At 43.3% G+C, this 25000-nt stretch overlaps 1 protein-coding gene across 2 annotated transcripts in view; it reads right to left on the bottom strand.

Moving 5' to 3' along the window:
* The window catches only part of TENT4B (terminal nucleotidyltransferase 4B), a 77436-nt gene that overhangs the window by 33111 nt on the left and 19325 nt on the right, over positions 1 to 25000 (bottom strand). For both annotated transcript variants that reach the window (XM_056526343.1, XM_056526344.1), the window contains exons 2-3: positions 12158 to 12281; positions 2786 to 2832 (exon numbers count right to left, since the gene is read on the bottom strand). In XM_056526343.1, coding sequence (XP_056382318.1) covers positions 2786 to 2832; positions 12158 to 12281 — 171 coding nt within the window. The remainder of the gene's footprint in view (positions 1 to 2785; positions 2833 to 12157; positions 12282 to 25000) is intronic.

The raw sequence follows: 25000 nt of genomic DNA, 5'->3' as shown, positions 1-25000 counted from the left end.
ATGATGTCTGTGTGTGTATATATATATATATATATATATATGACGTGTGTACGATGTCTGTATATATATATATATATATATATATATATATGACGTGTGTACGATGTCTGTGTGTGTATATATATATATATATATATATATATATATATATATATGACGTGTGAATGATGTCTGTGTGTATGTGTATATGTGTATATGTGTATATATATATATATATATATGACGTGTGTATGATGTCTGTGTGTGTATATATATATATATATATATATATATATGACGTGTGTATGATGTCTGTGTGTGTGTATATATATATATATATATATATATATATATATATATATATATATATATATATATATATATATATATATATATATATATATATATATATATATATATGACGTGTGTATGATGTCTGTGTGTATGTGTGTATATATATATATATATATATATATATATATATATATATATATATATAGATAGATAGATAGATATATATATATGACGTGTGTATGATGTCTGTGTGTACATATATTATATATATGACGTGTGTATGATGTCTGTGTATATATATATATATGACGTGTGTATGATGTCTGTGTATATATGACGTGTGTATGATGTCTGTGTATATATGACGTGTGTATGATGTCTGTATATATATATATATATATATATATATATATATATATATATATATATATAGCAACAGAAGAATGCAGCAGCACACTGCCAGCACAAGGATATAGGTGCAACATGAATATGTAGTTAAAACATGGAGAGCTATACAGCTATGGTGTAATAGATGCAAATGTGAAACTATGAAATAGTGAGGCACTTAGCTCGCAAATTTGTCTCCGCCGGCGGTCAAATAGCTTGGACCGTCCCACCGCGATAAGGTAGCCTCCTGGGACGGACCCTACTCTGTGAATATGCCTCTGTGTGAACAGTTCAGTAAGCATGGCAGGATCTGGAACATCCAAGCCACCTTATATACACACCTGATAGAGGTGGGTGGGGTGCAAGGCCAACATGGAGGTAGCCACTCCCCCGTATGTGCAATACAGACAAAGAATAAGTCAGCCAGCACTTTAGTTGATACCAAACTATTATCTATTATATATATATATGACGTGTGTATGATGTCTGTGTATATATGACGTGTGTATGATGTCTGTATATATGACGTGTATGATGTCTGTGAATGTAATGTATGATGAGGGGTGGGCACAACGGCAGGTGTATGTATGATGTATGCATATGTATGGTGTATATGTATGGTTTGAGTATGTGTGATGTGTGTGTATGTGTGTATGTAATGTATGATGGGGGCAGCGGCGGGTGTATGTATATATGATGTGTGTATGGTATATGTATGATGTATGTATGTAATGTATGATGTGAGGGGGCAGCGACGGGTGTATGTATGATGTGCCTATGTATGATGTATGTATGTAATGTATAATATAGGGGGCAGTGGCCGGTGTATGTATGATATGTGTATGTATGATATGTGTATGCATGTATGTTTTGTTCAGGGGCGGACTGACAAGTGCTGCTGCCAGTTGTGCTAATTTTTTTAAATTTATTTTTAGTGGCTTCTGGCCACTCTCAGTAAATTGCACCCCCAGAATCCCGCCCCCCTTCATACTCACCCGACGACCAAGAGCCCCACGGATGCACACAAACACGCCCGAACCAAAACTACAACTTCCAGCATGTTGCACCATAACCTAAACTGTAGAACTATAAAGTGCAACATGCTGGGTGTTTTAGTTACTAACTTTAATTCCCAGTATTCCTTGACACTGACTATGGCTCTGCAGCTGACACGAACCAAAACTACAACTCCCAGCATGTTACACAATTACCTCAACTGTACTACTATACAGTGCAACATGCTGCAACACCCACACAACCATAGGCTGTATCAGGGCATGCTGGGTGTTGTAGTTATCTACTAACTAAATGCAACTTCCAGCATTTTCCGACATAAATTAGAGTAAATAAAATGCACCACATAAAATGGAGAAGCAGAACACCCCCCCCCCCCCCCCCCCCCCCCCCCCGAGTAAAACAGCGTTGTTCAGTGGTTTCATACCAAGACTCCATATATAAGTCCCTATGAAGACTGAAAATAGTGATTAAAATATTTTAAGAAGTGCGTATATATGTGAATAAGCCCCTTTCCTAATAAAAGTTCAGATAAAAACTACAGATCACGGCACATAAGATTACCCTCATACATCCCTGTATATGGAAACATTTTGGTTAAAGGGGTCAGATTTGGGGGGGGGGGGGGGGGGGGGGGGGGTTGCCTTGGGTGTAAAAGGAGCTATCTACAGCTCTCCGGCAGCTAATAGCCTGACATGCTGCGATCACCGCGGCCACTATTAAACCATTAGATCACCGCTGTCTAAGTTGACAGAAGTGTCTAAAGGGATCTTATAACCATCCCTGGTGGTCTAGTGGGGTGGATCGTGCTATTTTGGTTGAAATTATTTTATCTACCAGGACAAGTGGATTTTCTTGAGGGGCAAGTAGATTGTGTTCCACTTTAGTCCCTTGGACAAGTGTTTTTTTATTTTTTTTATTTCCACACCCCTGCTAGATATTCACTATTTTAGCCTATGAGTTCAATTTGTTATGGACATCAACTATCTAAAAACTTAAAACAGAAGAGTTTGACAATGTGATTTATTTAAGCTTTTTCAAAATTTTAGTAAATGTATTTGCTATAATAGTCTGAGATTCATGAAGTTAATAGTTAAGAAAAACCTCTTACCTGGTAGGCAAATAAAGTCCTGTTTTGAAACTCCCAAATATCTGAACCTAAAACGGATACATACACAAAATGTCACGTCAAGAGGCACTGTCATTGTTAAAAACTTCTCAAATATTGCAGGACTCATAATATGACATTTCACAATATACACTTGTTAAAACATTTTTTTTTAAATTTTCACCTGAAATTCAAGCTCAAAATAGCCGGGGTCGCCTGTCTTTTAGCCAGACAGACTAGTCTAGATTTTACAGCATACTGGATACTGGCCGTAAAGCATACCGGTATCCGGTATAGGAGATTTCTATTGTGTATGCAAAACTACAGCTAAAGGAGGTGTGGACATGCTGGGAGCTGTAGTTATACAACAGCTGGAGGCAACACTGCTCTAACACAGTTATTTACTAACATTGCAGCTTCAGTTGTTACTAAACTACAACTCCCAGCAGGCTGAAATATTCAAAGCTTTCTCGGACTCCTGAATGACAAAGAAGTTGATCAGACATTCAGGAGTCTGTGAAAGATGAATGACACACATAGTGACAGCTATGCTGATTAGCATCCAGCTTTACTAGGAGAAGATAAAACAGATAGAACATGTATTCATAAAAATGCTGTACTTTTATCTAAAAAAATCTTTGCACTAATTTTATAAAGATCTATTCTTTTATTTATACATTTTTTCCCGTTATGAAGTCACCATAATGTCTTCTGATTACTGCAGGCAAGCGCCAAGTATCTTCCTCTGACACATGACGCAGCATAAAACCAGAGAGGAAAGGGTTACAGAGTAGAGAGTACTGATTGGCTGACTGCCCAGGGTTGCTCCTGTGCGGGAGACAGACTGACACGCCCCCTCCAGCCTGCACAATGAAAAAGTAACTCACCAGCAGATAAATGCTTATATCTCTGGATATATAGGTCCGAGACACAACAATTATATACACATGATCAGGATTGGGTCCTGAGTAACATATCACTTTTTTTTTAACTATGACAGGTACGCTTTAGATTTTCTTGAGGGAGAGTTTATATGCACTTATTTGGCTCACAGTTATTACACTGCTCAAATAAATAAAGGGAACACTAAGATAAACACATCCTAGATCTGAATTAATGAACTAATCGTATGAAATTCTTTCGTCTTTGATTTTGTTGTCGGAACATTCAACTATGTACACAAAAATTATCAATGAAAATCAAATTTATCAACCCACGGAGGTCTGGATATGGAGTCACACTCAAAATCAAAGTGGAAAACCACAATACAGGCTGATACAAATTTGATGTAATGTCCTTAAAACAAGTCAAAATGAGGCTCAGTAGTGTGTGTGTGGCCTCCACGTACCCGTATGACCTCCCTACAATGTCTGGGCATGCTCCCAATGAGGTGGTGGATGGTCTGAGGGATGTCCTCCCAAATCTGGACTAAAGCATCCGCCAACTCATGGATAGTCTGTGGTACAACATGGCGTTGGTGGATGGAGCAAGACATGATGTCCCAGATGTGCTCAATCGGATTCAGGTTTGGGGAACGGGCGGGCCAGTCCATAGCATCAATGCTTTCCTCTTGCAGGAACTGCTGATACACTCCAGCCACATGAGATCTAGCATTGTCTTGCATTAGGAGGAACCCAGGGCCAACCGGACCAGCATATAGTCTCACAAGGGGCCTGAGGATCTCATCTCGGTACCTAATGGCAGTCAGGCTACCTCTGGCATACACATGGAGGGCCGTGTAGCCCCCTAAATAAATGCCACCCCACACCATTACTGACCCACTGCCAAACCGGTCGTGCTGGAGGATGTTGCTGGCAGCAGAACGTTCTCCACAGTCTCCAGACTCTGTCGCATCTATCACATGTGCTCAGTGTGAACCTGCTCTGTGAAGAGCACAGGGCGCCAGTGGCGAATTTGCCAATCTTTGTGTTCTCTGGCAAATGCCAAACATCCTGCACGGTGTCCTGCACAACCCCCACCTGTGGACGTCGGGCCCTCATATCACCCTCATGGAGTCTGTTTCTGACCGTTTGAGTGGACGCTTGCACATTTGTGGACTGCTGGAGGTAATTTAGCAGGGCTCTGGCAATGCAACACCTTGCACAAAAGCGGAGGTAGCGGTCCTGCTTCTGGTTTGTTGCCCTCCAACGGCCTCCTCCACAGCAAAACCTTCTTGCCACAGCTCGCATTGATGTGCCATCCTGGATGAGCTGCACTACCTGAGCCACTTGTGTGGGTTGTAGACTCAGTCTCATGCTACCACTGGAGTGAAAGCACCACCAGCATTCAAAAGTGACCAAAACATCAGCCAGGAAGCATAGGAACGGAGACGTGGTCTGTGGTCACCACCTGCAGAACCACTCCTTTATTGGTGGTGTCTTGCTAATTGCCTATAATTTCCACCTGTTGTCTGTTCCATTTGTACACCAGCATGTGAAATTGATTGTCAATCAGTGTTGCTTCCTGAGTGGACAGTGTGATTTCACAGAGGTGTCATTGACTTGGAGTTACATTGTGTTGTTTAAGTGTTCCCTTTTTTTATGTGAGCAGTGTATAATGGAGAATAACTATAGTAGGAGACAACTGAAAAATATTGCACTTGGCAGAAAAAAGATACATGAGAATTTGGGTGGAGATTATTACAATAGGACTTTTACTGGTGCATAAGCTGAAGCCAATGACAGCTGGTCCAATGTTATGTGTATGATTTAGAGAATATAGAGGGGAGTAGATATCAGGCCTTCTCTAAACCAAAGTTCTCTGTGTGGGAAAATCAACAACTGTGACTCTTATCTGGCACACGCTGAGCAGTAAATAGCATTGTTTGACTAAAAAGGTCATTTGTGACCTTAACAGATCCAAAACCAGGACTACAAGTAACAAGGCATATACAGATTAAAATACCTTGATAAAAAGAACCAGTTATGAAATATAGGTCAATATCCACCAAACCTTTAACCCCTTAAGGACTCAGAGTTTTTACATTTTCGTCTTTTCATCATCACTTTCTTAAAATCTTAACGCTTTCAATTTTGCACCTATAGACACATGAGGGCTTATTTTTTTTAATGACATCAATCATTTCACTACAAAATGTATTGGGCGAAACCAGAGAAAAAATATATTTGTGGGGCAAAACTGGAAAAAAAAAAAAAACTGCCATTTTGTAATTTTTGGGGGCTTCAGATTCTATGCAGAGCACTTTGTGTACATGACACCATGGCCCACATTTATCATTGTCTTCAGACTGTTTTTTGTGTGTCTAAAAAAGGGGGGAAAAAAGGGGCAAGCAGGGTTTTTTGTGCCTTTTTTGCGCCTTTTGGTTTACACATTTCTGCTGATTTTGAGTTCCAATCCACAGATTTTGGCAATACGCATGATATGGACGGGTTTTATCAACTACGCCTTTTTGTGAAAAGGAGCAAAAAAGGTGTAAAGCCACTGAAAAGTCTCTAAAACTTCATCAGCCCAGACTTCGCTTATTGGTGTATGTGAAGAGAGAAAATTCTGAAAATGTGACCTGCAAAAAATGTATCAAATGCCCTGTGACCATTTAATAAATGTGGTGCTCCTACACATTATAGCACACAAAAAAAGGTGAAGAAAAATGCTTCACTTACACCTACAATAATAAATGTGGGTCCATATCTTTATTCTGTAGGTCCATGTGGTTACAAGGATACCTAACTTAAAGGTTTTATTTTATTTTACTACTTAAAAAAATTATAAACTACATGCATTAAAATTAGTATGTTCAAAATGGTCATCTTCTGACCCCTAAAAAACTTATATTTTATGTATGTATGAGGGCTCAATTTTTAAGCCGTGATCTGAAGTTTTTATCGGTATCATTTGTTTTGATGGGACTTTTTGATCGCTCTTTGTAAATTTTTTAAGGGTATACAAAGTGACCAAAAATACGCAATTTTGGACTATGGAATTTTTTTTACATGTACGCCATTGACCATTTAATTAACATATTTTTATAATCTGGACATTTACGCATGCGGCAATACCACAGGTTTTTATTTACTTTTTTTAATGGGAAAAGGGGGGGTGATTCAAACTTTTATTAGGGCAGGGGTTAAATCACATTTCTAAACTTTTTTTTGCAATGTTATAGCCCGCATAGGAGACTATAACATGCAATACCTTGATTGCAGACACTGATCAATGCTTTGTCATAGCATTGATCAGTGTTATCAGTGCTCTGCTGCTCCAGCCTGCATCTCAGGCATGGAGCAGCAGAGCGACGATCGGACGGCAGGAAGCAAGGTAAGAAATCTACCGCTGGCCTCTCCGAGATTTCACCGTTACGGTCCCTAACAGCCCACTGAGCTAGCCGGTTTTCTCCCGTTTTAGATGCAGCAATCAACTTTGATTGCGGCGTTTAAAGGGTTAATACCGGACATAAGACCGATCGGCGAAAAACTTTATATATGTTGTACATCTTGGCAAAACATTTGCAGTTGTTTGAAATACTGAAAATTTTCTAATGAAAGCAATTGCAAAACCTATTGGTTATACATGCTTTACAACATATCAAAAGTTGTTGTATCCGACAGTGCCCATTTAAAATGGTTTTAAAAAAAAATAAATAAAACAGCCGTCACTGTTACTATGTTTGAATGGTGCAACAGAACTAGGGATCGACCGATATCTGTTTTTTAGGGCCAATACCGATAATCGGTGGAGGTTAGGGCCGATAGCCGATAACTTACTGATATTCCGGTATAAGTTATTGGCTATTTATCCCCCCGCGACAACGCTGCAGATCATTGATTTAAAGCGGGCGCTTTAAATCAATGCACTGCAGTGGCTTTTGCGGTGCCATAGACCGCCGCCCGCTTCTCTCCCCCTGCCTGTCCGGGGGTCCTGAGACCAATCACCGCCACCGCCCCCCTGACCCGCTGAAGTCCCCTGTAGGTCTGTCCCAGCTCCCGTTCTCCCTTTGTCCAAGACAAGCAGCTAACTATAGGACCCTTCCAGCTCAGCCAACCACTAGCTGCAGCATTATCCTGTCCCAGCTAGTGATAGGCTAGTGGGAAGGTCCTGCAAGTGCAACCCGCTGCTTGCCTCTGAAGAAGGAAGCACAGGAGAAGAACAGAATATGTGGCAGAACTATGGAGGAACAGGGCTAAATAAGTATCAGTTTTTTTTGTTTTTAAATGTTCGTCCCATGCCGCAGCACAATATCAATGGGGTACTCCACTGGCCAGTGTTCGAAACTTAATGTTCTGAACGCTGTTTCTGCGCTGCGGTGGGTCGGCCACGCCCCCTCAACGCGAGTATATGGGAGGGGGAGTGCCGACCCCCCCCCATAGACTTGCATTGAGGGGGCATGGCCGTGATGTCGCGAGGGGCATGGCCGACTCCCTGCAGCGCGAAAAACAGCGTTCAGAACATTAAGTTTTGAACGCTGGCCAGTGGAGTACCCCTTTAAAAGGGCATGGACATGAAATGTGAGGCCAGTCTTTGGGTGATGTACAGTGCTCATTGTTAGTTCCCCCTTATATGTGGACTGTCAGGTAGGAGACAAACAATGGACAGGGAGTGATTATAAGCACTGGAGTGTGTAGAATGTGAGGATCTTTATAACACAGTTATTCCTGGTATGAGAATAACTATGACAACACAATTATCCCTACAAAACCTTCCCATAGAGCTAATCACTGGCTGCAGTAGTGTCCTGTCCCATAGAGCTAACCACTGGCTGCAGTAGTGTTCTGTCCCATAGAGCTAATCACTGGCTGCAGTAGTGTCCTGTCTCAGCCAGATATCAGTTGAGCAGGAGGGTTCTGTGTCAGACCTATGGTGGGAACGGGGCTAGGTTTCTTCCACGCTCCACCACAATATTAGAGGGGATGGTCATAACATGGGATAGATGCGAAATGTGGGGCGTGCACACAAAATGGGCTATGGACATGACATGGGGGTAGATATAAAATGGGAAGGTATCACGGGGGATGGGGGGGGAGGGATTTATTATATCGCAATCACATAATGAATTCGCTATATTTACCTCCCTAATTGCAGTCGCTCATTTTCCCCACATCATGCAGCCCTAATTGAGACACAGGCAAAAAGTAGGGATCGACCGATTATCGGTATGGCCGATATTATCGGCCGATAATCACGATTTTGGGCATTATCGGTATCGGCTATACCGGTCGGGCCCCTCCCCCACCCTCCGAGTTAATAAAAAAATTAAACTTACCCGTAATGGGGGTGGTCCGGGCCATCCATCCATCGTTCCTGTAGTGTCCAAGGGCGTTCCGGGTGAAGGGTGAACCGGTCTGGGCTGTCCTTCTACGGGGGTCATTTTCTCCACTCGGGGCAGGCGCCGGCCTAGAAGCTGCATAGACGCCGCTACGCCTTGACGCCAGGTGCGTCGCTGCGCAGCGGTGTCTATGCAGCGTACTAGGCCGGAGCCTGCCGGAGTGGAGAAGATGACCGCCGGAGAAGGACAGCCCGGACCGGTTCACCCTTCACCCAGAACGCCCCCGGACACTACAGGAAGAATGGATGACCCGGACCACCCTGACAGGTAGGGGGAGAGAAGCGGGTGGTGGCGGCGGCCTATGGCACCGCAAAAGCCACTGCAGTGCATTGATTTAAAGCGCCCGCTTTAAATCAATGATTTGCAGCGGTGTCGCGGGGGGATAAATGGGCGATAACTTATACCGGAATATTGGTATAAGTTATCGGCTATCGGCCCTAACCTCCACCGATTATCGGCCCTAAAAAAAAACGATAATCGGTCGATCCCTAGCAAAAAGCATGTGGACAAACACCATGGGAGGGCCTGTTCACTTTTGGTCTACTTCTTAAATGTATAATTTTATTTGGATGGGACCCAAATATGCTATATCAATTCATCTTCTGCTGGGCATATGGCCTCTGACTGGGTGACATGCTGGATCCATTATCAAAATGAAATAAAGGTGGCCTCATTTTGAATGGGACCCTGACATGCTTGATTCACTCACTTTCTGCTGGGCTTATGGCCTCAAAAAGTGCGCTAAGAGCCTCCATTTTTGACCAAGTGTGCTGCCGCAACCTTTCTTTCTTTCTGTCCTGTATGCTCAGTATTTGCCAAAGCAGTGTGCACCCGTGTATTAGGTAGTTGTGCTGGCTATTTTTCTTTTTTGTGTTTTTGCTTTGCAAGCAAGGAAGGGGGGGGGGGGGGGGTGGGGGGAGTGGGTAATACCCTCTCTAACCCTGCACCCCTCGCAGGTTTTAAATTGATAGTGGATCCTGCATGTCACCCAGTCAGAGGCCATACGGCCACCAGAAGGTGAATTGATTTAGCATGTTATGGGTGGATGTGGGACAAATGATCAAAAAGTCCGCTAAGATAGAAGTTTCTGCTAATGTGAAGGATTATGTAAGATTGAATCTGGACCCCGTGTTGTTATATGTTACTACTAAAAACAGGCCTGGTCCCCTCTACCCCTGTCTTGCGGGCAGGATTAATATATTTAAAATGATATATCTGCCTAAGTTTCTCTCTCTCTTTCATCCCCTGTGATACCCCCTAAGAGATTTTCTACGAGGCTTGGTGGCAACGTCTTGGTCAGGAGCTGCTCCAGGCGCCTAAACTGAGGGGTGGCTTAGCTGCTCCTAACATGCACGATTATTTTCTAGCTTCTCAGCTGGTGTATGCTGCCTGGTGGATCGACTTTGATCTGGCGAACGCTTCCACTGCTCTAGCGGGTGCTCTCATCTAGCGGGTGCTCTCATTCGTATGAAACATTGACTAATACCCTTTATAGATATACACCTTCTTCTAAGTTGTTGCCCCCTATTAGGACTGTGGCTGAGGTGTGGTCGGTGGTTTCTAGATGCTTTCCGTTACCGGTACTGTCTCCCAGGGCACCCTTGTGGGGGAATCCTCATCTTGAGCACCTGCAGGAGTTGGAGGATGCCGGGTTATGGAGCGCTCACAGAATCAAGTTCGCCACGCACTTGTTTGGGGACTTTTCTTTCCCGTCATTTCAGGCAATGTGTGACCGCTTTAGTCTCCCTCGGAGTTCCCAGTTTAGGCACTTCCAGTTGAGACACGCGTTGGTGGCGTAATTTGGCTTGCTTGATGTGACCCCTGCCTTTTCTGAAGTGGAGTTGCTGCTGGGAACCACCGACCTTACTAAACCTTTGACCCAAGCTTATGCATTGCTGCAATCAGTGGGTCCTGATCCATTTGAGTTGGCCTTTGAGAAGTGGGCAGTGGATCTGCCGGGTTTAACGGGGGAGCAATGGAAAGAAGTTAAGTCCTACTATCATACGGTGGTCAGTGCTAGAGACTTACTTATTCAGGTTAGGCTTTTCCTTCGGCTATATTATACTCCGGTTAAACTATCTCGTATGGGTGTCTCTACTTCAGATGTATGTTTTCGATGTCAGGCGGATGTGGGCACTCTGCTGTGGAGCTGTCCCTGTCTGGAACCCTTCTGGAGGGAGGTGCTACAGTTCCTGTCAGATCACTCGGAATTCCCCTATGTGTTTTCCCGTTGTCTGTTGGGGGTTATTGATGACCTAGCCTCGGGCTCCCTTAGGAGCCTTCTTATAAGTTTCTATTGTTTTGTGCTCGGAAAGTTCTGATTATGGCCTGGAAGGATTCTTCTGCTCTTCCCATCACACGTTGGTTCAACCTATTTAACAAGTATGTACCGATGTACAGGTTGCTAAGCAGTTTGATAACATTTGGATGCCCTGGCTCCTTATAGGGGAGTCTGTTGTGCCACCGGAGCCTGGGTAGGATGATTGTCCCTCTCTTGCAGGGTAGGTGGGGATCTTCTGGGAAGTGTGAGTGTGTGTGTGTGTGTTGTCCGTCCTGTTTTTTTTTTGTTTTGTGTCAGCTGGGGGTGGACCGCCATCTGCCTGCTAATGGTGATGTGCTGCAGGTCTTTAAATCCTTTTTCCGAGGATGTTAGGGCTTTATCTCCAGCTGTATGTTATTTTGATTCTGTATTGTGTTGTTAACATAAAAGTTCTAAAATAAAAGCTTTAAATAAATATATTTTTTTAAAGTCAGCTAAGAGCCTCAGTTTTTTGACCAAGAGTGCTGCTGCAACCTTTCTTTCCTGTATACTCTGTATTTGCCACAGCAGCGTGCACCCTTGTATTAGGTAGAGGTGCTGGCTATTTTTTGTTGTGAATGTAATACAGGCATTAAAATGTCCTTATTTATGGTATTAACGCTCTCTGGTTTTAAATTGCAATTATCATCGACAAATCCAGAAATAGATTTGAAAAGAGAAGTCTTTGCCTTTCCTTTACACAAGTCCTCCATTTATGATCTGTTCCTGGCTTTGTAATTAATCATTTCAATAAAAAACCTGAAGGTGTGAACAGACTCTTAGGACTCATACTCACATCTGCGCTTGGCCACAGCTCTTTAATGACATTTTCTATTCGATTAACAACCTCCATTCTCATTCTCTCCTCTTCAGGCCGCGGAGACATATATTTGTAGAAGTCGAGAATTTCTTCATGAAGTCTACAATAACAAAAATAGTTTTATTAGTTTTTTTTTTCTATTTTTCTATATTCTATTTTCTATATTTCCTACATCATTCACATTTGTTCAAATACTGATCTTCTGGTCACTTTGATTTACCCTTTAAAAGACACAGCCCATTTTGGCCTTAAGGACACAGCCAATTTTATTTTAGCATTTTTGTTTTTTTCCTCCTCACCTTGTAAAAATCATAAATTATATATTTTTATCCACAGACCAATATGAGGGCTTGTTTTTTGCACGACCAGTTGTCCCTTGTAATGACATCACCCATTAACCATAAAGTGTATGGCGCAACCAAATATATATATGTGTGGGGAAATTGAAAAGAAAACCGCAATTTAGCAAATTTTGGAAGGTTTTGTTTTAACGCTGTACACTATACGGTAAAAATGACATGTTTTCTTTACCCTGCGGGTCAGTACGCTTAAAATGATACTCATGATTGCATACTTTCCTATTATTGTACCGCTTAAAAATAATTCCAAAATTAGTATATTTACAATCCCAATATTTTGACAACCTATAACGTTCCGCTTTATCCCATTTACGCGGCCGTATGAGGGCTAATTTTTTTTTGCGCTGTGATCATTACTTTTTATAGTTACCACGTTTGCATATATGAAACTTTTAAATCACTTTTTATAAAAAATAAAATAAATAAAAAGTTTTTTTTTTTGGGGGGGGGGGGGTGCATTTTATTTTTTATGTCCCCATAGGAGACTATTTATAGCAATTATTTGAATGCTAATAATCATCCATTTTAACGCCCGCATGGCTGCGGATGCCGTGATCTGTCTTGATCACGACATATGAGTGGTTAATTGCGGACATCAGCGCGATTTCTGATGTCTGCCATTACCTGCGGGTCCCTGGCTGCTGATAGCAGCCGGGACCTGCCGTGCATGATGCAAGCACCACTACGGTGATCGAGTCATGTACAGGACGTAAATCTATGTCCTGGTGTGTTAAATACCGGGGCACAAAGACGTACATTTGCGCCGTACGCCGCTGGGGACCCCGTGATCTCTCCAGCATCACCCCCGTTTCAGCTGCAGAGCGAGGATCGCTCTGTGGCTGATGACGGGCAGTGCAGGGAACCGAGTATCGTGACATCACGGCTCTGCCCATAGACTTGCATTGAGGGGTCGAAGAGGGGGAATGACGTCATTAGTGGGAGAAGCCGTGACGTCACGATACTCCATCCCCTGCACCGTCCCTCATCACCCACACAGCGATCCTCGCTCTGTGCACCTGAAAAACAGGGGAGATCGTGGGGGTCCCCAGCAGAAGGTTCCTTGTGATCTAACATCTTATCCCCTAATCCTTTGATAGAGGATAAGTTGTTTAGCGCTGTAATACCCCTTTAACTTTTCTCATGGCTCAACATACTTGAAATAAGTTGCACAAGATGTCAATATTAAAATAAATAATTCCATGCCAGTGATCTACATGCCTTACCAAAGTGCCTTGGTTATGTACAGAGTAATGTGTTGATGTCGTTTAATTATCCTGACAAGTTTAGACATTTTGTTATTACAACACAAGACTATACTTATGTTTTGTACGGATGTATTCCCTTTCCCTTTATTTTTTGCCTTTCCTGTATGCGTGAATTTTTTATTTTAATAAGAAAAAAAATATGTATATGCCCTATATCTACTATGCCAAAAACCACATAGGGGGGAGGGGATAATTTTTTTTTCTTTTTAAATAAAGGTGCACTAGCTTAGGAAGCCCCATATTCATTAAAGAGAAACTGACAGCCAGTTAACCCAAACTAAACCCAATACACTGGGTTATAATGCGGGTGAACCAAATAAAAAATGAGGCATGACTTACCCGGATCTCTTAACTGGACTGTGGATCCGGATCAATTATACTTCCTTTTAATTCAGTTCTACAAACTATAACCCTGTGTATTGGGTTTAATACATTGTCAGTTTTGCTTTTAGACCGTGCATGCTGGGAGTTGTCGTTATGCAACAGCTGGAGGCACACTGGTTGGGATTGGGAAACACTGAGTTAGGTAACAGACTACCGCAGTGTTTCCACACTATTTCCTACCTCTGTTTCAAAACCAGTGTGCCTCCAGCTGTTGCAAGACTACAACTCCCAGCATGCATGGTCTGTCAGTGCATGCTGGGAGTTATAGTTTTGCAACAGCTGGAGGCACACAGGTTGGGAAACACTGAGTTAGGGAAAATACAATGTTTCCCAACCAGTGTGCCTTCACTTGTTGCAATACCACAACTCCCAGCATGCCCAGACAGCCGAAGGACATGTTGGGAGTTGTAATTATCCAACAACTTGAGATGAACAGTTTGGAGACCACTGTGTAGTGATCTCCAAACTGTAGCCCTCCAGATGTTGCAAAACTTCAACTCCAAGCATGCCCAGACATGCTGGGAGTTGAAGTTCGGCAACATCTGAAGGGCCAGATGTTACTGAACTACAACTCCCAGCATGCCTGGACTGTCTTGGCATGCTTTGAATTGACATCTGGAGCGCTACAGTTTGGACACCACTGTATAGTGGTCTCCAAATGTGCCCTTCCAGATGTTGCAAAACTACAACTCCCAGCATACTGACTATCCAGGCATGCTGAGAGTTGTAGTTCTGCAACATCTGAAGGGCCAGATGTTACAGAACTACAACTCCCAGCATGCCTGGACTGTCTGGGCATGCTGAGACTTTTAGTTTTGCAACATCTGGAAGGACACAGTTTTGGGACCACGACACAGTGGTCTCCAAACTGTGGCCCTCCAGATGTTGCAAAACTACAACTCCCAGCATGCCCAGACAGCTGGGAGTTGTAGTTTTAAAACTCCTAGAAGCTGCAGTGAAGATCACTTTACGACAATCTTCACTGCAGCATCTGACAACGCCGCCGCACCATCACTTGCCTGCAGCCTGTCGCCAGTTAACGGCCCCCACACCTCGCCGCCATCTTCTCCCACTCTGCCCCAACCTCCAGGGGAGGGCAGAACGGGGGAAATGAAAGTTCTCCCCACCCCTGCCCTGTGATTCGCCGATCGGCCAATCGCAAGGGATAGGGGGAGGTGGCACCCAGCCACCTCGCTCCTATCCTCTAGGATGATCAGGGCTGCCTCTGACAGCTCCGATCATCCCTATTTTCCGGGCTATCAGATCATTAAAGACCCGATCAGCCCGGAATAAAGCGCAAGTCGCTGATCTGAATTGATTGGCGATTTATGGGGGGGGGGGGGGTTTACCATTTGCACGGGATGCCTGCTAAATGATTTCAGCAGGCATCCCGGTCCGCTCCCTGCCCACCGCGCAGCAGGGACCGAAATTCCAATGAGCGTACAGGTACGCCCTTTGTCCAACAGGTTTAAAAAGAAAAGAATTTCCTCTGTAGCATACAGCTGCTAATAAGTACTGGAAGGATAAAGATTTTTTAATAGAAGTAATTTACAAATTAAATTTACAAATTTAAAACAAAAGGGTTGTGCAGCTCACAATGAACTAGTTGAGGTAAGGAGGTTATACACCTACACTCATTTACAAATCTGTTTAACTTTCTGGCACCAGTTCATTTTAACACCGGAGTACCCCTTTAAGTACCTTGCCCCACCACTACTAAGAGTATGTCAATTGCAAGACAAGCAGTAGATTGAAGAGAGAGCCACAGTCTGTTCAAACAGCAGATAGGAAGGCTGCCAGGAGTTGAACCCCCACCAATCTAATATTGATGGCATACCCAGATAGTAGGCCATTAGTTTCTACAGAATGTATAACACATTTAACAAGTCACTTTTACTGCACAGTGAATGCCTTAGAGGGGTACCTCAATGAAAAATATTTTCTATCTCAATTTGACCAGGCTGTTGAAATAAAAATTAAAAAAAATAAATGAATAACACTTGACTTCACTTCCACTGCTCCCCGGGTGCCTCAGGTATCACTCTCCTGTCCTACGCTGCAGTCCTCTCCCTGCCTCTGGGGCCCAACACAACATTGCAGCTGAGAGAATCGATGGCCAGTGATTGGCTAAGTGACAATGTGACAGATTGGGCCCAGGCCATGCTCTTCTTGGTGCCCAGGTTCCATCTGTATCATTGCCACTCAGACAGTCAATGGCCAAGACTGGATACTGCTCTGGTCAGCGATTCACTGAGCTGCACTTTTGCGTGTTGGGCACCAGAAGTAGGAAGAGGATGGCAAAGGTGGAAGGTAGAGCCAAACCCCACCAGGGGAGCAGCATGAGGCTGTTTATTTTATTATTATAATTTTTTTTTTAATTGTTGCAACCTGGGCATATTGGGATTTAAAAATTAGCAATTTAAAAAAATAACTAAATAAATAATTTGTCTGAAGTACACTCCTTTAAGATAAAAACCAAACAAGCAGAATGGCAGGTTTTTATTTCCCTTTCCACCCTACAAAAAAATTCATAACATTTCCCAAAACAAAACGTGGTACATGAAACTGCCCCAATACAACATAAAACAAACAAAAAAAAAAACACCTATAGCTTTGTCAATGGAACAATAAAGTTCTGACTCTTAATAAGAGGATGAAAATACAACAGTCAATATTGGTTGCAGCGCCAAGGACGTTAATGTACTGCTAACAGATTATTATTACAAGTGTGTTCTGTGTGTATGAGCTCCACGTACAATACAAGTGCAGATATAACTTGTCATAACATTAGTAATGTAAACTGGCTGCTCACACAAATACCAGCAGCCCGAGTCATAGAGCCGGATTTAGGAATTACAGTAGTTTCATTTCACAGAAAACGAGAAAGCATTTCCAGATCTCATAGCTATAATGGACGGTTCACATGAAGGAATTCTGCTTACTGCTGGAAGAAATGTCACATGGAAGTCTATAGGGAAAGATTTACAGGTTTGGTAAAAAAGTTAGCCTACCCTGGCAGAAATTGGGAAATTTTCACACTCCTTTAGAAAAGTATGACCGGTCATTCCAAAAACTGGAATCATATAAAAAGGAGATCGAGATCATATAAAGATATCACATAGTTGTGTGAATCATAAAGGATAATTGGCTAAAGACAGGGAAAAGATGGGAAGTTTTATCAGTTTTGCATTGAAAATCTAAGGAGCCTCATCAACACCCCCCCCCCCCCCCCTGCATGAATTCTCTATAGGAACGCCAGAATACAGCACTGCGGCGACAATGCATGAAAGGGGCACGTGGACCTCACGCCATGGACGTCAGACCAAGAGACCTCCACAAATTGCTGCAAGATATAAGAGTGGGTAGTGAAGTCAGGGGAGAAGAGAGAACAAAGGAGGAATTTATCAAGTTTAACTATATTTTTTATTTTTATAAATATGGCCATTCCATCAAACTGCAGCTAAAAAAAATAAATAAATAAATAAATAAATAAAAAATAAAAAAATAAAATCGCTGGATGTAATGTTGTCCCACCTTGGCCAACTAAGGGGCAGTGTGACATAATGGGGGCAGATTTATCAAAACCTGTCCAGGAGGGAAAGTTGCTGAGTTGCCCATAGCAACCAGATTGCTTCTGAAAGAAGCGATCTGATTGGTTGCTATGGGCAACTCAGCAACTTCTCCCCCTGGACAGGTTTTGATAAATCTCCTCCTTGGAGAAGACCCATGGCCAACATGTCACTTTGGCCAGTCTATGGCTGAGACGGGACATAGCGGCCAGCAAAATGCATGATCTATAGCTGCAGGCGGAAGATTTTTTTTTTTGAAGGCTACAGAACAAAACCAATGCTCCTACTGTATAGAACAAAATAATACGTAAATAAAATATATAAATATAAAACGCGTCACCACCATGCAATCCTTGTTGTACTGCGTGCTTCATGTTAATAAATTGCATGAACTGCTCTGGAATACCGCGCTGGACTTCCATTCTTTAATTAAACTTCTGGTGAGGTCTACACTTGTCCGCACTGCGGTGGGTCGTACTGGGTGAGCTGAACATAAAGATCTTTCTACTATAAAATAATATATAAATGCTAAATAATATGTAAATGCCTCATCTGCAACCCTGACCTATAAGAATGACTGCTACATGCACCATTAAGTTTAGTGAAATAAAGACAATGGAAGTTACGGAGTACGGACATATACTCCACAGCATTACAGTCACTCTCCCACATAAGGGACTTACAGCGTATCGAAAAATGCTTACAATACCTCTTTAATACCCCACTGAAGTAGTAGAAAACCTATTGTGCAAAATGCTATGGGCATAAGCGCAAAATTTAAGATACGGATCATGCTGTCCAATCACTGGTCGAGGAAGGACATTGCTGCTGCCCATGATTGGCTGAGGAGGAGTATGACACTCTGGGCCCCGACATCACTCCAGGCCCAATTGTCACACATTCTCACAGAAAGAATCGTAGCCAGGGACCAGAACAAGGGACTGGAGCAGGACACCAGAGGCACTGCTGGAGGTAAGTAAAGATTAATTTATATATATATATATATATATATATATATATATATATACACATACACATCTCTATCTCTGTGTGTGTGTGTGTGTGTGTGTAGAATGAGCATTCACCAAAAAAACAAAACAAAAAAAAAAAACCTTTAACCATGGTCCCCGTCATGGAAGTAGTACCTTTTACTGGCCACTTATAAAAACAATATTACAGCCAAGGTAATCTAATGAAAAACCTTGGTTTCAGAATTAACATTCAAGCAACATCAGCTCATGTAACCATTGCTGGCTGGCTTCCCATGATGAGCAGTCCGCTTTAAAAAACTATAAAATAATTAAGAATAACCAATATTCCCAGTCACTGCTGCTCAGCAAGACACGCGGTGATCAGAGAATTACTGTATTTTCGTTCTGCTCCGATAGGTTAAAGCAAAAACAAACAATTACACAGCGAGAATAAGGACATTCTCTGCATGGATAAACTGTCCGAATATTGGGAAAACAAAAAGAAGCAAACAAACCCTCAAAAGACTATTGGGGAGATTTATAAAAACCTGTGCAGAGGAAAAGTTGACCAGTTGTCAATAGCAACCAACCAGGTTGCTTTTTATTTTATTTTAGAAAGCTTCTGTAAAATAGAAGGGATCTGATCGGTTTATATAGGCAACTGGTAGACAAGGAAACTAAAGAGGACCGAAAACAAAATGTGTGAGACTAACTAGGGCTGGGCGGTATGACCAAATGTGTGCATCACGGTATTTTTTAAGCTTTTGGCGGTTCCACGGTATATAATGGTATTTCCTAGCCCCCCCCCTCCCCCCCATATTAATCAGCCCACATCCCCATCGGGGTAAATACTCATATCACCGGCATTCGCTGCCCCCCTCATCCCGTTTTCTGCGGCTGCCGACGCTGGCACTCTACTGTACGCTGTATGCCTATGCCCGGGCTGCAAAAGGTAAACAAAATAAACTTTAACGCACCTACGTCGGCCTTACGCTGGGGACAGGAACGTCGCAGAGCTGTCAGCCTATCACCGACTGCAGCGATGTTCTGCCTCGGCCGGTGATAGGCTGAGCCCACTGTCATGTAAGAAGCCGGCCAGAGCTTCTTACATGACAGTGGGCTCAGCCTATCACCGGCCGAGGCAGAACATCGCTGCGGTCGGTGATAGGCTGACGGCTGTCGGAAGTCCCGTCCCCAGGAATCAAGTGAGGCCGGTACTGGACAAATGGGAGGTAAGTTTATTTTGTTTATTTTTTGCAGCCCGGGCATAGGGATACCGCACAGTATAGAGCAGTGGTCTCCAACCTGCGGACCTCCAGATGTTGCAAAACTACAACTCCCAGCATGCCCGGACAGCCGTTGGCTGTCCGGGCATGCTGGGAGTTGTAGTTTTGCAGCATCTGGAGGTCCGCAGGTTGGAGACCACTAGTATAGTGTTAGCGCCGGCGGCCGCAACAAACAGGACGAGAAGTGCAGCGCTTGCGGGTGACATGTGAGTAGTACCCTGATGGGGACAGCGCTGGGCTAATAATTAATTGGGGGGCAGAACAGCGCTCGCAGGTCACATAGGATTAGTTCCCCGATGTGGGGACAGTGTAGCGCTGGCCTGATTCATTCATTCGAAGGGGAGGGGCCAAACCGGTATTGCGATATGGGTTAAAATTCATATCTTGCAGCACATAAATTTCGGTATTCTGTATGAACCGGTATACCACCCAGCCCCAAGACAAACCCTGCTCATCTGATTGAAGCATTACTAAATTTAAGTTAAAATAGTGGTCCCATGATGTGGCTTCTTACCAGCAGTTATGATATTACGTGGACATTCTGAGAAGACAAAAAAGCTTGGGCTAAACTACAACTTGTAGCAGCACAAAATAGGAACGTCATGATGGTGCATCACAATCACCCGCAAGGAACTGCAGCAAAGCAGCGAGCAGAATTTAGCAGTAGGGTTAACGGTCTTGTGAGCAACCACCACAATGTAATGTCAATGGGGGAACGGCATTATGATTTTGATTCTGGCTATTAACCCTTTATGATACTGTGATCATTCATCCCCTGACCTACAGCCTAAAGGCTACACTGAAAACACTGAACCAGCCCAGAAAACTGAATGTGCTAAAAAATTGTAGTAACAGATTTGAAAAGAGATTTTACAATCAATAGATACCGTAAAGTGCCCCGATTCCACAACTTTTAACAGTTTATGCCAGTTTAAAGGAGTACTCCGGAGCGCTGGTACTTTGAAAGAGCTATCAGATGAGGTAACTTTTTTTTTTTTTTTTTAAAGACCTTTCCAACGATACCTCATTTGTCAAATTTGGCCCAGCCATTCTCTTGTAATTGCCACCTGTAGCAGTAAGCAGCCCTGTCATAAAGACTACATTTCCCATGACTCCCTGCGCCAGCTTCCTGTTAGCTGCTGCTCTCTCCCCCTCCTCCCCCCCCCAGGAAATTATAATAAATTATAATAAAGTGACGCCCACAGCTCCTTCCCTTGTGGTTATCTCCTCCCATTATCTCCCTTCCAGCTCATCAGCCCTCTCCATGTGCCCACTAGCCCACTGATCCACCCATCCATGTGCCCACTAGCCCACTGATCCATGTGCCCACTAGCCCACTGATCCACCCATCCATGTGCCCACTAGCACACTGATCCACCCATCCATGTGCCCACTAATCCATGTGCCCACTAGCCCACCGATCCACCCATCCATCCATGTGCCCACTAATCCATGTGCCCACTAGCCCACCCATCCATGTGCCCACTAATCCATGTGCCCACTAATCCATGTGCCCACTAGCCCACCCATCCATGTGCCCACTAGCCCACTGATCCACCCATCCATGTGCCCACTGATCCACCCATCCATGTGCCCACTAGCCCACTGATCCATGTGCCCACTGATCCACCCATCCATGTGCCCACTAGCCCACTGATCCACCCATCCATGTGCCCACTAATCCATGTGCCCACTAGCCCACTGATCCACCCATCCATGTGCCCACTAATCCATGTGCCCACTAGCCCACCCATCCATGTGCCCACTGTTTCCCAACCAGGGTGCCTCCAGCTGTTGCAAAACTACAACTCCCAGCATGCCCGGACAGCCTTCGGCTGGCGCTAGGGGTGTCACAAGAATGCCGCAGCACTACGCAAATAGCGTAGGTCTAACGTAGGCAGCGATAGGAGCCTAGCGTTAGCCCTACGCTATTTGCGTAGTACTGCGCATGCGCAGAATAAATTAACTTTGGAGGAGTAGCCGACTCATGGGAGCGATGAGTCACCGGGCGAAGATGGCGGCGGATCAAGAAGAAATACAGGTCGAGCGTCATCAAAAGACCCAGCTTCCGACCGGAGAGAAAAGCGAGGAGAAGATCGGGAAGAAGACCATATGGAAAACGTGAGTATATTAGAATGTTATATAACTTTGCCTCATGCTCCAATTCCCCAATAAAAGGTTAGCTCCGGAGAACTCCTTTAATATCTGTCTGACAACTCAGATGGGCATGATGGGAATCAGTCAGATGGGCATGAACTTATGTACAATAGGAACGTACAAACTAGTAACAGTTATATACAAATGTGTCATCACCAAAGTTTGTGGAGAAGATGTTGGCCTGTATGTTCCACAGCCAGTACTGTGCTTACACGCCATAAACTCAGAATGACAGACTAATGTCCTGAGCAAGCAATGCCTGGATAAACTGAGAGCAGGGGCCGCAGAGGTGATGTCATAGCAAAGAGACAATCCAGGTGCCACACGACCCACAGATAAGGTCACCAATGACGAAACAGTGATAAATGTGTACGCTCATTAAAATAAAAACATTTTATTAAATAGTTTATGCCTAAATATATATTAGTAATATATGTTAATTAAAAAAAAAATCTTGTTTTCACTGTTTATTTTACTTTTTAAAACCTGGCCACTAGGTGTCACCCTATGTGGTCCAGGAATCATTCCCCCCCCCCCTCCCCCTCCCGTTGAGCATGTTCGGACCACTGTTGGCAAGGCAGCGTGGTCCGAAATGCTTGTCCTCAGCTTGCTCTCTGCCTGTATATGAAACAAGCAGAGAGCGAGCACAGTGCTCGTGTGCGCATTATTTAAATATCCCCGCCCCCTTCATCTCCCTCTTCTGAGTGCAGGAAGACGGGCGGAAGACGGCTGGCCAGGCTTCCTATGACGTCACGCAGGCTGGCCACGCCCACTTCCTGCCCTCCAGAGAGAGCTCAACTCTGAGCCATCAAATATGTTATTATAAAAGGTATTTTAATGGGGATTTAAATAAAAATGAATACAGGGAGAGATGTAGTTAGTGTCAGGGACAGATGGGGAGGGGGATTATGGAAAGTTTAGTTAATGATAGCTACTCTTTAACCCCTTAAGGACGCAGCCCATTTGGGCCTTAAGGACTCAGACAATTTTATTTTTAAGTTTTTGTTTTTTCCATCTCGCCTTCAAAAAATCATATCTTTTATATTTTCATCCACAGACTAGTATGAGGGTTTGTTTTCTGCGCGACCAGTTGCCCATTGTAATGTCATCACTCACTTTACCATAAAATGTATGGTGCAACCAAAAAAATACTATTTGTGTGGTGAAATTAAAAATAAAACCGCAATTTTGCTAATTTTGGAAGGTTTCGTTTTCACGCCGTACAATTTACGGTAAAAATGACATGTATTCTTCATTCTTTGAGTCAATACGATTAAAATGATATCCATGATAACATACTTTTCTATTACTGTTGCGCTTAAAAAAAAAAAAACGCAAACTTTTTAACAAAATTAGTACGTTTAAAATCCCCCTATTTTGATGACCTATAACTTTTTCATTTTTACGTATAAGCGGCGGTATGAGGGCTCATTTTTTGCGCCGTGATCAGTCCTTTTATTGATACCATATTTGCTTATATAAAACTTTTAATCCATTTTTTATAAATTTTTTTGGAATAAAATGTAAAAAAAAAAAGCAGCTTCTTTTTACGTTCACCGTACGGTATCATTAACGTTTTATTTTAATAGTTCAGATATTTACGCACGCGGCGATACCAAATATGTATATAAAATATATTTTTTAACACTTTTTGGGGGGGCTGAAATAGGGAAAATGGGACAATTTACGTTTGTATTGGGGGAGGGGTTTTTCAAATTTTTTTACACTGTAATAGTCCCCATAGGAGACTATTTATAGTAATCATTCGATTGCTAATACTGTTCAGTGCTATGTATAGGACATAGCACTGATCAGGGTTATTGGTCATCTTCTGCTCTGGTCTGCAGGAAGGCAGTGGAGCCAGGTGAGGGGACCTCCGTCTGCCATACTGGATGATCGGATCACCACGGCAGTGCCGCGAGCGATCTGATCATCCATTTTAATGACTGCGATGCTGCAGTCTGTATTGATCATCGCATCTGAGGGGTCAATGGCGGGCATCTGAGGGGTCAATGGTGGACATCTGAGGGGTCAATGGTGGACATCTGAGGGGTCAATGGCGGACATCTGAGGGGTCAATGGTGGACATCTGAGGGGTCAATGGCGGACATCTGCGGGATTGAGGATGTCCGCCATTACAGGCGGGTCCCTGGCTGCGATCAGCAGCCGGGACCTGCCGCGCATGATCCGGGCAATGCTCCGATGCTCGCGGTTATGCTTAGGACCTAAATGTACGTCCTGGTGCGTTAAGTACCACCGCACCAGGACATACATTTATGTCCTGCATCGTTAAGAGGTTAAAGCAATAGAACACTTAAAAGGCCATTGAAGTCTTAGAATGATTTTTTTTCTTACTGCATAGTACTTGTGGTGCAGACAATAAATAAGTATGGGGGGGGGAACCCTCTCCTGGTAGGTCTTTATTAAAAGATTGGTCGGATTCTCTTGCAGCCTGCGTGTTGTCATACTGCATTGTTCTTTTAGGCTAGGTTCAGACTACGGAATTTCTGCATGCAATTCCGCTTTGAAATTGAGGTAGAAATTCTGCTTGCTAAAATGTACAAAAGCTAGTGAATTGGGTTTTCCGTTCACCAATTCACACTTTGGAAATTTTGAAGCGGAATTTGTGAACCGAAAATCCACTTTAAAATATCCGCCTGAAGAATGGCATTGCTCATTCTTAAGGTGGCCATCCTCGTGGAACACAATGCAGCCTTTTGGATGTAGACACAAAAAAAAAAATAAAAAAAAATAAAAAAAAAAAAAAAACAAGGTTGCAGCAGCACTCTTTGTCAAAAAAAAATTAAGGCTCTTAGTACACTTTTTGC

This window comes from Hyla sarda, chromosome 6 (assembly GCF_029499605.1).
Source record: "Hyla sarda isolate aHylSar1 chromosome 6, aHylSar1.hap1, whole genome shotgun sequence".
NCBI lineage: Eukaryota > Metazoa > Chordata > Amphibia > Anura > Hylidae > Hyla > Hyla sarda.
Note: the sequence above shows the minus strand (reverse complement) of the source record. Positions and strands in the feature narration are given on the sequence as shown.